The sequence below is a fragment of the Globicephala melas genome, chromosome 4 (genome assembly GCF_963455315.2).
Source record: "Globicephala melas chromosome 4, mGloMel1.2, whole genome shotgun sequence".
In the NCBI taxonomy this organism is placed as follows: domain Eukaryota; kingdom Metazoa; phylum Chordata; class Mammalia; order Artiodactyla; family Delphinidae; genus Globicephala; species Globicephala melas.
Window position 1 is genome coordinate 65,247,706 of NC_083317.1, and position 15,415 is coordinate 65,263,120.

General features: G+C 38.3%; 1 protein-coding gene across 1 annotated transcript in view; it reads left to right on the plus strand.

Moving 5' to 3' along the window:
- Positions 1-15,415, plus strand: part of TIMMDC1 (translocase of inner mitochondrial membrane domain containing 1) — a 27,027-nt gene continuing 11,612 nt past the window's right edge. Inside the window, exons 1-4 of the mRNA XM_030857371.3 lie at positions 1-431; positions 2,852-3,017; positions 6,417-6,505; positions 6,939-7,006. Of these exons, the coding sequence (XP_030713231.1) occupies positions 238-431; positions 2,852-3,017; positions 6,417-6,505; positions 6,939-7,006 (517 nt within the window). The 5' untranslated portion in view covers positions 1-237. The remainder of the gene's footprint in view (positions 432-2,851; positions 3,018-6,416; positions 6,506-6,938; positions 7,007-15,415) is intronic.

Below are 15,415 nucleotides of genomic sequence, written 5' to 3' on the forward strand. Positions count from 1 at the left end.
GGGGCGGGACTTCCTGTCTCGTGTGTCCAAGGGCCTCCAAAGTGAGGCCTGGCACTGAGGGCAAGTCTGTTAGGCGATGTGGCAGCGGGTACGGCCGCGAATTAGCTCGGGCGTAGTGTACGGGTACTCGTCCACTCCTTCTTGCAGTTATCCTCGCTCTTCTCCCACGGCGCCTCCGGGAGGCCTTGGCGCCCTGAGCGCCCAAGCGAGTGTCTGTCGGCAGGTTCGTAGAGGGCCATGGAGGTGCCGCCGCCGGCGCCACGGAGCTTCCTCTGCAGGGCGCTGAGTCCTTTACCTCGGGTCTTTGCTGCCGAAGCTGTGGCCGCCGATCCCAAGGCTCTTGTGAAAGACCAGAAGCTGCCTTCCTACGTCCCAGAACCCCAAAACCCGGAATCCGGATGGGACCGCCTCCGAGAGCTGTTTGTCAAAGAGTAAAAGTACCTACTGTCTGTGGGGAGGGGTTCAAAGGAGGTGACCTGCTGCCTGGGTCATCTAGGGCGAAGGACCCCAGAGTGGTGGGATTTATCTTTGTGGGATTTGGGGTTTTAATATTTGTATTCCAAGTTTGTATCCTACCATTGCCGTTTGGTAGTTCTATTGGTTGACAGGCCGGTTTTCAGATGGTAAGGGTGAGACTAACTGAAAGTCAGAGCTTTTAGGGGTTTTAGGGACTGTAGTCTTAGTGTAATCCCCCGATTTTACAGATGAGAAGAATTGAACCAAGCTACTTAGTGATTCTAGAACCAACATCTGCAGGACTCCACTCCAGTATTCTTTTTCACGTTTCACTTGATCCCAAATTTTCATGAACAGCAGCCCTCCTCCTCGCCATAAAAGTGGAGGTTGGAGAGATAACAGAGAGTTGTAAAGTTTTTATTCTGCCAAATAAGGAATATATAAAAAAATAGTAGCAACGGTTGTCTCATCAGTTTATAAAAGAAAAGATATTAGCTGGATTCACAAATAAGGATGTTTCACAATAAAGAATAAAATAAGCCTTTAAACTAACTTTCATGGAAACCTCAGGATAATTAGTTAATTTCATCATGTTTTAAAATTCATCACTTACTGGTGAAAAGTTAGCCCTCTTATGAAGTACTTTACCATACACTACACTGTGTTATCAAGTGGATAAATTAACATTTAAGTTTTAGTATGTTGCTGAGGTAGGGCAGGGGAGCTGGTGGAATTGTATTTAATTACTTTATTTAGTTTCATCATCTCATTTTAAAGATACCGAGGCCGCCCTTCTCATTGGTCATTCCAAAATTTGAGATATCTGTGAACGATCCTGTGTAGTACACAACAGAAAAGTGTTATTTTGATCAGCTTTATAAACAACAGAATGATGAGCTGAAAGAAATTTGGAAGATAATTTAGTGTGACTTTCATTCTCCCTACCATGTCATGGGTGAGGAAACCTAGGTTCAGAGCGATTGTGTTCTGGCTGCAGGTCATTTAGCAGTGGATGACAGAACCAGAACCACAACCCCATTGCTGTTACTTATAGTCCAGGTCCTTTCCACCACTATGCCTTGTTTGTTCACCGTTCATTAGCTCTTAGGGCCAATCATGTAACTTCTTAGAGCCTCTGTCTATAAAATGAAGAAAAATGTCACCTATGTCATGGAATTTTTCAGAGGATGAGAAAGAGGAAAGCATATTGCATTTCCTGGCTTGTTAAATCTTAAGCTCTTTTACATTTACTGTTTTCTGAATTCTGCCAGTTTTTATGTAGATGTTGTTTTTGGTCCTTATTCATTATAAAAGATAAAATATAAAGTTCAGCTTATAGCAGTTTTTCCTCTTGATATAGGAATTAGTTTCCTAAGAGATTTTATTTAGGTTTCTCTCTTGTATATGCAGGAACTATAAAAACTTACTGATTCTGATTTCAGAAATGTAGTGGTTGTTATTGGCAATTAGAATTAAACACTTGTACAGCCTCTGAAGAAAGCAAGTTAGTAATGTAAAAAATTAACATTTAGTAGTTTACTTATGTAGGAGGGCCATTATTTATAGTAACTGAACACTTACAAACTTAGCTATTTCTTAGAGCAATTTCCAGAGGACATCTTGGAAGCTCCAGTACGGGTTCTGGTTTCTTACGCTTTTGAGAGTAATAGATTGGATTAAATGGTAGTTTTTCCCTGTTATTTTAGGTTTGTCTGTGTTGCCCACTGCATGGTGAGCTTTCTTATTCAATGGTCTTTAATAGTACAGGCCCATCTGAGCATGACATAAAAATTAAATATTCAGAAAGATAAAGTTTTGATTTTTTTTTTTTACATCTAGGAATTCATTCTGGCATATGTTGTCCTAAAATCTCATAAGCTCGTGTAATTTCCAAAAGTTATCTAAAAATTCAGAAAGGGAAATATTGATCTGTACATCCAGTTCACAAATTCTTTCTGTTTACAGGGATATGGTAGAGCTGTAATAGTCATCAAATAAAATAACCTTAAAAAACAACCTTTTTATTGGAGTATAGTATGCACCTAGAAAAATGTACATAAGTATACCACTCAGTGACTTTTCACAAAGCAAACATAGCTGTGTATGCAGCCCCAAGACTGTTAACAGCATCCCAGAATCTCCCCCTGGTGCCCCTTCCTTGTCACTGCCTTCCCAAGAATAACCACTAGCTTAATTTCTGAAAGCATAGATTAGTTTTGGCTGAGATTTGAGCTACTTGTAATATAATCATTTAATTCATCAGAAGATTTAACTGGTTCTGCCCATCATGAAAAGTGTAGCCCTTTTAGCATTTGAGATAATTCTGATCATACTGTCTTTTGGAGAGCAGTATGCATAAACTAATCCCAAACAACACTGTCTTTTTGATGTTTAGTGAGCAGCAGAGAACGTCAAAAGAACTTCAGGATATTTACAAGGCGGCAATTTCAGCAGGCGTCATTGGCTGGGCATATGGGGGGATACCAGCTTTTATTCATGCTAAACAGCACTATATTGAGCAGAGCCAAGCAGAAGTTTACCACAACCAGCTTGATGCAGTGGTATGTACTGGTGTTCTAGTAGTATTTGGGGGCATGCCAATTTAGCTGTTCCTTTTACACTTAGTCATCTAGTTAGGTGGTAGGGTTGGGAAGGTTTAGGAAACAAAGTCTGTACTTGACAACAATGCAAGTACTAATGCTAAAGTGCATACACAAGCCTCGTCAGACCACTTTTCTTATCTTTAGAATTGATCACCACTTATGGCTCTACTTTCTGAAATATATTACTACACCCGTGCTAAATCGTCATGGCTCAGCTGTAGCATATTTATCCTATTCAAAAAGCCTCCTGCAGTACACTAGCTCACACTAAAACAATAATTAACACTTAGAGCTTTATAGCTTGTAGAGTGCTAACTCATTTGTTATATCTTAGCTCTGTACATCAATTCTACTGTATTAGTGAGAAAGTTACAGCTCAGAAATTTTAGTTTTTTGAAGCTTTTTTTTGAAATTGTGTCAGACTTAAAAGTTGCAAAAGTAGTACCAGTGTCCCACAGTATCCAAGGGGGATTAGGATCCAAGGACTCCTGCGGATACCAAAACCCGAAAATGCTCAAGTTTTTTGTATAAAAAGGCACAGTACCATAGACCCCCCCCATATCCATGATTCCACATCCTCAGGTTCCAAATCTGAGGATACAGAGGGCTGACTATACAAAGAATTCCTGTATACCTTTCAATCAGATTCTCCAAATGTTAAAATTTTACGACATTTGCTTTCTTATTCTCTCTCTGTATAAGGCATACTATTATTTTTTTGTGAACTGCTTGGGAGTAAGTTATAGACACATGAGTGCTGCATTTCCTAAAAACAAAGACATTTTCTTACATAACCACAATATTATTATGCAGAGCAAGACGTTAACACTTACAGAGTACTGTTATCTTACCTATGGACTTTATGTAAATTTTGCTAGTTGTCCCACTAATATAATTTATTTTAAAAGTAAACAATTCAGGGGCTTCCCCGGTGGCGCAGTGGTTGAGAGTCCACCTGCCGATGCAGGGGACACGGGTTCATGCCCCGGTCTGGGAGGATCCCACATGCTGCGGAGCGGATGAGCCCGTGAGCCATGGCCGCTGAGCCTGTGCGTCTGGAGCCTGTGCTCCGCAACGGGAGAGGACACAACAGTGAGAGGCCCATGTACCGCAAAAAAAAAAAAAAAAAGTAAACAATTCATTAAAAATTTTTTTTCTGGTCCGGGATCTAATACTGGATCAGGTGTTGCATTTGCCTGTCATGCCTCTCTAGTCAGTCTCCTTTAATCTGGAACAATTTTTCTGTTGTTCTTTGACTTTCATGACTTTGATATTTTTTAAGACTATGGTCCATTTATTTTATAGAATGTCCCTCAACTTGGATGTTTGATGTTTTCTTGTGATTAGATTTCACTTATGTGTTCTCACAGGAATACCCTAGAACTGATGTTGTATTCCTCAGTAGGTAAGGATAAGGAGCACAAGATATCTATTTGTCCCTCAACTGGTGATGCTTACTTTAGTCACTTAGTTAAGATGGTCCCTGCCAGGTTTATCCACTGTAAAATTACTATTTTTTTCTCTTTGTAATTAATAAGTGTCTTATGAATACTTTTTAGCTACTTTGAGACTATGCCAATATCCTATTTTTCATCAAATTTCTACCCTCTAGTTTTAGTATTCAATGCTAATTCTTGCCTAAAGCAGTTATTACTGTGGTGGTTGCCAAATGGCCATTTTCTAATTCCATCATTCCATTTATATTTATTGGTTAGTATTCTACTGTAAGGAAGAGCTTTCACTTTCCCTCTATTTATTTATTTGTCCATTTATCTATTTATAATTTATTTATTCAATGTGGACTCATGGATTCTTATTTTATTCTGTAGTTTTATAATCCATTATTATCATCATTCATTTTGATACTCAAATTGGCCTGGATTTGGACAATTGGAGCCCCTTAAAGCTAGCTCCTGTGTCCTTTTGATATGTCCCCGTTACTCTCTTTTTTTTGGCTGCGTTGGGTCTTCGTTGCTGCATGGGGGCTTTCTCTAGCTGTGGTGAGCAGAGGCTACTCTTCATTGCGGTGCGCAGGCTTCTCATTGCAGTGGCTTCTCTTGTTGCAGAGCACGGGCTCTAGGGCACGCAGGCTTCAGTAGTTGTGTTACACAGGCTCAGTTGTTGTGGCTTGCAGGCTCTAGAGCACAGGCTCAGTAGTTTTGGCACACGGGCTTAGTCGCTCCGCAGCATGTGAGATCTTTGTGGACCAGGGCTCGAACCTGTGTCTCTCCTGCATTGGCAGGCAGATTCTTAACCACTGCGCCACAAGGGAAGACCCCCATTACTCCTTGAGCACTCCTTTACTTTCTAAAAGGCACAGCAAGGTGTTTCTGGTCCATCTTTTACTTTTTAAGCACCAGCCCTGGCATAAGCCCATTTCACCAAAGACCTATAAGTTTCTTTTAAAATGGTATTTAAAAGCCAAGTTCTAGTGCTAGGTATGCTCACTGCTACTGAGGTATCATGGCTTCTAGGCTCTAGGCAGATAGAGTTAGGAAATGTGTATGTGTATGTGTGTGTGTGACTTATGTACACATTCATGCACATTTCTATATCTGTTTCTATATTTATCTACCCATTTATTAAAAGCCATGAGTTCGCACTGATACCTTTCAGAGAGGTTTTGACTTGCCCAATATCATATAGTAGTTAAGACTACACTTAGGGTTTCTGTCACATTCTTTAAAAATCTTGGCTTTACCCTCACAGTATTATGCCAGACTTGCTTCATTGTGGTCTAGTGAAAATGAGTTGTGGAAACAGACAACCTAACTTCCAGTTCTGACTTTATTCCTTATTGGCTGAGAAAAACTTCCTCTCTATGTTTTAGTTAAAACTAAAACACCTGCTTGAAGAAAATGTTGTAAAGATTGAGGTAATATGTTAACAATGTTTACACAGAAGGTGGTCAGTAAAGATTGTCTTTTTTTCTTCCTTTCCTCCTTTCCTGCACATCTGTATAACTTTAATCCTTACCCTTTACAGTATACTCTGCTTCTTCTTTATTTTGTGTTTTTCTTTTCCCCACAATTTCTTGAAAGAAAGTATGTCTAATACTGATTTTATGTCTGTCATAGTGTTTGTCATATAGATTCTTAGTTGCTACTTAATTGATGGATTACTTGTGTGACACTTCATCTCTTAGTTCCTTTTATACCTCCTGATAGAATATGATGCACATGGCATTTTCACTTAAGTTTTAGTACTTAAAGAATGATATTTCTAGACATTTTCCTATTGTTTCTATGTGTTCAGGTGTCCCTACTTAATGCCTAGCTGACATTCCTCCACCACATTTTTAAAATAGGGAAAGTGTCAGGGTGTCTCAGAACCTCACAGCCTTTTTATTAACTTTAGCAATCTGCACATCGTGCTGCCACACGAGGCTTCATCCGGTACGGCTGGCGCTGGAGTTGGAGAACGGCCATGTTTGTGACTATATTCAAGTAAGTTCTCTGAATTGTGATGAATGGTCTTGGGTATTCTTTTAGGAGCACATTTTTTGAGAAGTGGAATTACAAAGTTTGAACGCCCATATAAAAGTGATTCATGATACCTTTTTCTTAAGAACTTTTATCTATTTACCTGAAAGATTGGTTCAGTTGTACTTTTGTATGCATGGATGAAGGTCTGCCAACTAATATCATAATAGATAGAGGTTTGCTAAGTCAGAGGAACTCTGCAGAACTCTTCTTTACGTTCTGTTGCTTATTGGCATATTAGCAATCTGAAACACACTGAAGGAGCCTAGACTAGCACCAGGGATTCACATAGTAGGCTCTTCTAAACTAATACATATCACTTTAGTGAAAGTTACAGTCAAGAAGGTAAATGAGATATGCTTTAAATGATGTTTTCCTCCTCCTCCCTTCTTCTCAGTACAGTGAACACTGGTCTAAATGTGTACCGAAATAAAAATGCCCTAAGCCATTTTGTCATTGCAGGAGGTAAGACATTTTTGTTTTGTTTATATTTTTCAATCTCAAATATGGTTTAGGAAATATGTAAGGACTTACAAGTCATGGCTACTGAATTCTTTGGTTGGCTTCTCATCACACCTCATTCAACATTCATGCAAAATGTATGGAAAACGTTGTGCTTGGTCCTTGGTGTACTTGTTGAACAAAACAGATAAGGTCTTTGCCTTCATTGAGTTTTATCATCTAATGTGGATGGGAAAAAAACACGTTGCTATGATAGAAAGTAACAAATAGGTGCGGCAGTGGGATCTAATGTGGACAGGGTGATCGAGAAGACCTTTTTTTTTTTTTTTTAAAACATCTTTATTGGAGTATAATTGCTTTACAATGGTGTGTTAGTTTCTGCTGTATAACAAAGTAAATCAGCTATACATATACGTACATCCCCATATCTCCTCCCTCTTGCCTCTCCCTCCCACCCTCCCTATCCCATCCCTCTAGGTGGACGCAAAGTACCGAGCTGATCTCCCTGTGCTATGCGGCTGCTTCCCACTAGCTATCTGTTTTACATTTGGTAGTGTATATATGTCCATGCCACTCTCTCACTTCGTCCCAGCTTACCCTTCCCCCTCCCCGTGTCCTCAAGTCCATTCTGTATGTCTGTGTCTTTATTCCTGTCCTGCCCCTAGGTTCTTCAGAACCTTTTTTTTTTAGATTCCATATATATGTGTTAGCATATGGTATTTGTTTTTCTCTTTCTGACTTACTTCACTCTGTATGACAGTTTCTAGGTCCATCCACCTCACAAAAAATAACTCAATTTCGTTTCTTTTTATGGCTGAGTAATATATATTTGCCACATCTTCTTTATCCATTCATCTGTTGATGGACACTTAGGTTGCTTCCATGTCCTGGCTATTGTAAATAGAGCTGCAGCGAACATTGTGGTACATGACTCTTTTTGAATTATGGTTTTCTCAGGGTATATGCCCAGTAGTGGGATTGCTGGGTCGTATGGTAGTTCTATTTTTAGTTTTTTAAGGAACCTTCATACTGTTCTCCATAGTGGCTGTATCAATTTACATTCCCACCAACAGTGCAAGAGGGTTCCCTTTTCTCCACACCCTCTCCAGCATTTATTGTTTGTAGATTTTTTGATGATGGCCATTCTGACCAGTGTGAGGTGATACCTCATTATAGTTTTGATTTGCATTTCTCTAATGATTAGTGATGTTGAGCATTCTTTCATGTGTTTGTTGGCAGTCTGTATATCTTCTTTGGAGAGATGTCTATTTAGGTCTCTGCCCATTTTTGGATTGGGTTGTTTGTTTTTTTGATATTGAGCTGTATGAGCTGTTTATATATTTTGGAGATTAATCCTTAGTCCGTTGATTCATTTGCAAATATTTTCTCCCATTCTGAGGGTTGTCTTTTCGTCTTGTTTTTGGTTTCCTTTGCTGTGCAAAAACTTTGAAGTTTCATTAGGTCCTATTTGTTTATTTTTGTTTTTATTTCCATTTCTCTAGGAGGTGGGTCAAAAAGGATCTTGCTGTGATTTATGTCATGGAGTGTTCTGCCTATGTTTTCCCCAAAGAATTTAATAGTGTCTGGCCTTACATGTAGGTCTTTAACCCATTTTGAGTTTATTTTTGTGTATGGTGTTAGGGAGTGTTCTAATTTCATTTTTTACAGGTAGGTGTCCAGTTTTCCCAGCACCGCTTATTGAAGAGGCTGTCTTTTCTCCATTGTATATTCTTACCTCCTTTATCAAAGATAAGGTGACCATATGTGTGTGAGTTTATCTCTGGGCTTTCTGTCCTGTTCCATTGATCTATATTTCTGTTTTTGTGCCAGTACCATACTGGAGAAGACCTTTCTAAGGAGGTGACATTTAAGCTGATACCTGAAGCATGGAAAGGAGCAAGGCTTGCAACGAAGTAGCCTAGGCAGGGAGAACGTCAAGGGTGAGGGCTCTAAGGTTTCTCAAATGCAGGATAATATGACTGGAACATAGTGAATAAGGGAAAGAATGGCTTGAGATGAGATTGGTAAGGTGAAGTAGAAAGGAGCCAGATTTTTCATGGTAAGAGATTGGATTTTATTTTAAAGCTCTCTGCCTCTGGTAGATAATGCCCTCTTTAAAATGAATGTTTAAAAAGAAAAAAAAAGTATTGAACATTTTCATTACATTTCCAGTACAAATCCAGTACATTTCCAGAAATGTAAATGAAGTTAACTGCGTATACATGCAAACACTCACTAATTCATGTACATTCTCTCACATACAAAAACATACACATACTGCACATAACAGTTTTTTACTTTTTATTTGGAAATAACTTCAAGCTTATGGAAAGTTGCAAAAATAAAATACAAGGAACACCATGAGCAATACCCTTTAGTACTGATATTTGTTATTGTTAACATTTTTTTTTTTACTCCACCCCCACCCAGCTGCATAGCTTGCAGGATCTTAGTTCCCCGATCAGGGAATGAACCTGGACCCTCGGTAGTGAAAGCACAGAGTCCTAACCACTGGACCGCCAGGGAATTCCCAGTTATTATTAACATTTTAGCCCATTTGCTTTATCACTTATGCTCTCTTTTATTTTGGGTGCACTCTGTCTTTCTCTGTGTATACACACACAGGCAAACGCACATATACATAATTTGAGCTTAATGTTTTAATGAAAACATTTAAAAATATAAAACTAGAAATAGACATTAATAGCATTGTAGCAGCTAGAGCTTGCCTGGTTTTAACTTGTGAACATTTTTACATGGATATTCTGTAGGCTCAAGTGCCTGTATCCAAACCAAACTCTTGTCTTTCTTCCCCTACTTGCAGATTTACTCCTGTTACATGTTCTCTGTCATCTGTTAAATTCCAAAATTGGAAATCAGTTAATGATGTGGTTCTGCCCTTTATTTCCCTTTTCCAGACTTCTAGTTCTATCAATCTTTTTTTTATAAAAAATTTATTTATTTAATTTTGGCTGCGTTGGGTCTTCGTTGCTGTGCACGGGCTTTCTCTAGTTGCAGTGAGCAGGCTTCATTGCGGTGGCTTCTCTTGTTGAGGAGCATGGGTTCTAGGTGTGTGGGCGTCAGTAGTTGTGGCATGCGGGCTCAATAGTTGTGGCTCGCGGGCTCTAGAGCACAGGCTCAGTAGTTGTGGCACACGGGCTTAGTTGCTCCGTGGCATGTGAGATCTTCCCGGACCAGGGATTGAACCTGTGTCCCCTGCATTGGCAGGCGGATTCTTAACCACTGTGCCACCAGGGAAGCCCTAGTTCCATCAGTCTTATTCCTTAAATATATATGGACTCTCTCACCTCCTCTTTGTTCCCACTGCTACTACAGGTCTTCCCTGTTTCTAATCTTGGTTTGCTTCACCTCTACTGTTATCTGACTTTTTTGAAATATGAATAAGATTTTAATACTTCTCTGCTTCAGATTCTTCCATAGTTTCCCATCACTCTAATGTCGATTCTTGACCTGACCTCCATGTACCACTCTTGCCCAAAACTTATAATCTACTTGGATTTCTCAAACCCAGCATATTCTTGCTTTACAAGAATGCTTGCTTGAATCCACCTTCCAACTCCCACAACTAATTTCATTCAGCTCTATACTTAACCTGTCTTTCAAGTTTCACTTCATCTGTCAGCTTCAGCTTCCCTAGAGGGTTCTCCTAGCTCACATTTTCCTATCCTTAGGTACCTTTCCCCTGTGTTCTCATAGTTCACTGTAAACAGTTTTATCAAAGCATTTATAACACTGTGTTGTAGCTGTTTACTTGTTTTGCTTCCCTACTAGACGACTTACTTGAATTCAGAGAAAGTGTTAGCCTTTTATTTCACAATTGTTTAACATATAGCAGGGTAGAATAAAGGTTTCTTGATTGAATGTAAATATTAGTAAAATAAAAATAGAAAAATATATCTGATACAATATATATTTTTATCTCAAACCAGCAACCAACATTAAAATTAATGGTATAACACTAATTTATCCTGAAGTCAGACTCAGGTAAGGATGTCTTCCCTCACCACTATTATTTGGCATTGGTCTGGACATTCATAAAAGTATATTCAGCATCTAGAATGCCTTAGTAAGGAGCTTGGCAAATCCTCTCCCTCAAAAGTAATAATAAAGCTGGACAAAATTATCAAAAGCAACCATTTAAAGATTCTGAGAATTGACCAGAGGCACACAACAAATTGAGAAGCATTTATTCAAGAATTTCTACTGAATCTCACTGAGAACAGTGGGAGTAGTCTGTAGTGTTTCAGCTTGGGGCTTCTTCCACCTCCTAACACCCAGCTGCATGGTGTTGAAGTTCCACAAGGGCAGGGCAGGCTGGGAGGAACAATACTTCTGCTGTTTGAGGTGACTGACTTGATATGGAGCAGAGCACAGCAAATTCCATGCCTAAGGGTGTTGCTGAAAACAATAGCAAACAGTTAGGGAAGGACAGTATCACACAGCTAACCTGAGGCTTTGATGTTGTTTGGGGCAAGCAATAGATTGGCAGATGAGGCAGAATCTTACCAGGGATGTCCAGGGAACAAGAAAGCCAAAGCGGACTTCAGTAAGATCTTACTAATCCCCAGAACTCCAGAAAGTTACCTGTATGTGTAAGCACACTCAGGAGAGACTGGTAAGGGCCCTAGCAAGCTACTTATCTTTGGTTAATTGTGAGGCCTCATGAACATAGAAAGTAAAAGCCAGAAAGGATTTATAAACTGCCTAAACCTTGAGTGCATTCTTCAAGCCACAGACAGATCCACTGACAAAAGGTAGCAGCCAGGCTTCCCTGGTGGCGCAGTGGTTGAGAGTCCGCCTGCTGATGCAGGGGACACGGGTTTGTGCCCCGGTCTGGAAAGATCCCACATGCCGTGGAGCGGCTGGGCCCATGAGCCATGGCCGCTGAGCCTGTGCGTCCGGAGCCTGTGCTCTGCAACAGGAGAGGCCACAGCAGTGAGAGGCCCGAGTACTGCAAAAAAAAAAAAAAAAAAAGGTAGCAGCCTTACTGGCTTAAGATGTGTAATCACAACCTCTGACAAATCATTGACTGACTACCAAGCTGGTATGATTCTTAGGAAGCCAGGCATAAATATAAAAACTGAGCAGAGACTTCTGTGGCTGCACTCTACAAAAACAACAACAGCAAAAAACAAAGACTCCATAGAATTGGTACAGGCAAATCACTACATAAGCAAAGAACCACAGCCATGCCCCTGGTAGGGAGATGTTCCAACTCCAGTGTTGCTATAATTTATTACCTAAAATGCCTGATTTTTAAAAACAGCAAAAATGTCACACGATATACAAAAACAGGAGACTTAAAAAAAAGCAGTCACTGGGTATGTCTCTGACAGAGGCCATCTATTGGACATAGCAAACAAAAGACTTCAAGCCATTTTAAAAGAAATAAAAGTGTGATGACATTTACTCACCATATAGAAAATATCAATAAAGGTAGAAATTATTCAAAAAAGAATCAAACGAATATTCTAGAGTTGATAAATACAATAATGGAAATTAAAAATTCACTGGAGAGGAGGCGCTCAACAGCCGATTTGAGAGAGCATAAGAGAATCAGTAATCTTGAAGATAGATCAATATAGATTATCTTTTATCAAGGACAGAATTTTTAAAATTAAAGACAAATGAACAGAGCCTCAGAGATCTAGGGGACACAATCAAGAATACTAACACATGGATAATGGAGAGGAAAGAAAGAAAAGGGAAGAAAAAGTATTTTAGGAAATTATGGCCACAGACTTCCCAAATTTGATGAAAAACATTAATCTGTACATCCAAGAATCTCAACAAACTCCAAGAAGAATAAACATGAACAGATTGACACATAATAGTTACACTGTTGAAAGATAGAGAAAAATCATGAAAGCAACAAGATAAAAACAACTCATACTGGAATACCCAATAAAATTAACAGCTGACTTCTCATCAGAACAGTGGAAGCCAGAAGGCAGTAGAATTACTAAGTGCTGAAAGGAATAAACTGTCAATTAGTAATTCTATATCTAGCAAACCATCCTACAAAATTGAAGGCAAAAGATGTTGGCAGATGAACAAAGAGAGAATTCATTGCTAGCAGACCCACCTTACAAAAACATTAAAGGAAGTTCTTCAGGCTTAAAGGAAGTGATATCAGATGGTAACTTGATTCTACATGAAGAACATTGATAAAGATAATTATATAAGTAATTCTTGAAGGCAGTATAAATATTTTCTTCTCCTAACTGATCTAAAAAAGTTACATAATAATAAAATTGAAGTGTTGGGCATACAACATTTAAAGCTATATATTATAGCACAAAAGAGGGGGAAGGAATGGACTTATTTTGGAGCAATGAAATGATACCAGATAGTTACTTGGCTCCACAGGAAGAAATGAAAATTACTAGAGATGGTAAATACATAGGTTAATATGAAAGAGTTTGTGAATCTATTGTTTCCACTTTCTTTTCTTAACTGTTTCCACCCTTAACGTCATTAAAATACATATGGTTGTGTAAAATAATAATAATAACATTGTATTGTTTTTAAACATATATGCCTAACGTAAATGACAATAATAGCACAAAGAAGGGAGAGGAGTGGAGCTGTATTAGAACAATGTTTCTACATTTTACTGGAATTAGTACTGATCTGAAGTAGACTGTGATAAGATGCATAGTATAATCCCTAAAGCAAATAATAAAATAGTAACTTTAAAAAATAGTAACAGGGTCAAAAAGGAATTAGATAATATAGAAAACAAATAGCAAAATGGCAGATCTAAATCTAACCATATCAATAAAAACATTAAAACATGAATGGATTAAACATTCCAATCAGTAGAGATTGTCCAACTGTATTTTAAAAAGGATCCAACTATATGCTGTCTGCAAGAGACATATTTTAGGTTTAAAGGAACAAATTAGTTGAACATAAAAAGACAAAGATATACTGTGCAAACAGTAAGAAAAAGAGCTTGAGTGACTATACTAGTATCAGGCAGAATAGACTTTAAGAGAAAAGTCGTAGAAGACAAAGAAGGACATTTTATAATGTTAAAAGGGACAATCCACCAAGAAGATACAACATTTAGAAACATACGCATCTAACAACAGAGCTCCAAAATACATGAAGCAAACACTTTGAATTGAGAGGAGAAATAGACAACTCAATCAGTTGCTGAAGACTTTTACAGTAGCTGGAGACTTTAATACTCCACTTTTAATAATGGATAGAACAACTAGAGGGAAAATCAACAAGGATATAGAAGACGTGAACACTTATCTATCTACATGACACAGTAACATCTCTAGAACACTCCACCCAGCAATAGCAGAATTTTCATTCTTTTCAAGTGCACAGGGGACATTCTCTAAGCTAGACCATATGCAAGGCTATAAAACAAGTCTCAATAAATTTAAAAGGATTGAAATCTCACAAAGTATGTTCTCTGTCCTCAATGGAATTAAACTAAAAAGAAATTGGGGGAAAATCACAAATATTTGGAAATTAAATAACACATTCATAATTAAACCATAAACCAAAGAGTAATCAGAAGGTAAATTTAAAATATTTTGAGCTGAGTGAAAATTAAAGCACATTATATTAAAATTTATGAGGTGCAGGGACTTCCTTGGTGGTCCAGTGGTTAAGACTCCACACCTCCAATGCAGGGGGTGCAGGTTCGATCCCTCGTCAGGGAACTAAGATCTCGCATGCCGCAGTGTGGGGAAAAAAAAAAAAATTATGAGGTGTAGTCAAATTAAAATAAGAAAGATCTCATATGAGTAAGCTTCCACCTTTAAAAACTAGAAAATGAAGAGCAAAATAAACCTAAAGTAAGCAGGCAGAAGGAAATAATAGAATTAGAATGACATTCAATGAAATCAAGAGAAAAATCAATGAAACCAGAAGTTGGTTCTTTGAAAAGAGCAACAAAATAGACAATCCTTTAGCAAGACTGACCACGGGGTGGGGGGTGGGGGTGATACAAATTACCAAAATTTGCTCAAGAAGAAATAGAAAATCCCTATAGCCCTATAACAAATTGATAAACTAAATATTTAATTAAAATCTTTTCACAACGAAAAGTCCAGGACCAGATGGCTTCCCTGGCTATTAATATTATCCTAATACCAAAGCCAGATGAAGTAGACAACTAAACTACAGATCACTATCCCTCAAGAGTATATACACAATTTTATCCTTAACAAAATATTATTAACCAAATCCAGCAACGAATAAAGATTATACACCATGACCATGTGGAACTTATTTAAGGAATTCAAGGTTAGTTTGAAAACGCATTTGACAAAAGTCCAACATTCATGATAAAAACTCTAAACAAACTAGGATTAAAAGGGACTTTCTTTAACTTGATAAAGATTATCTATGAACAACAGCTAACAT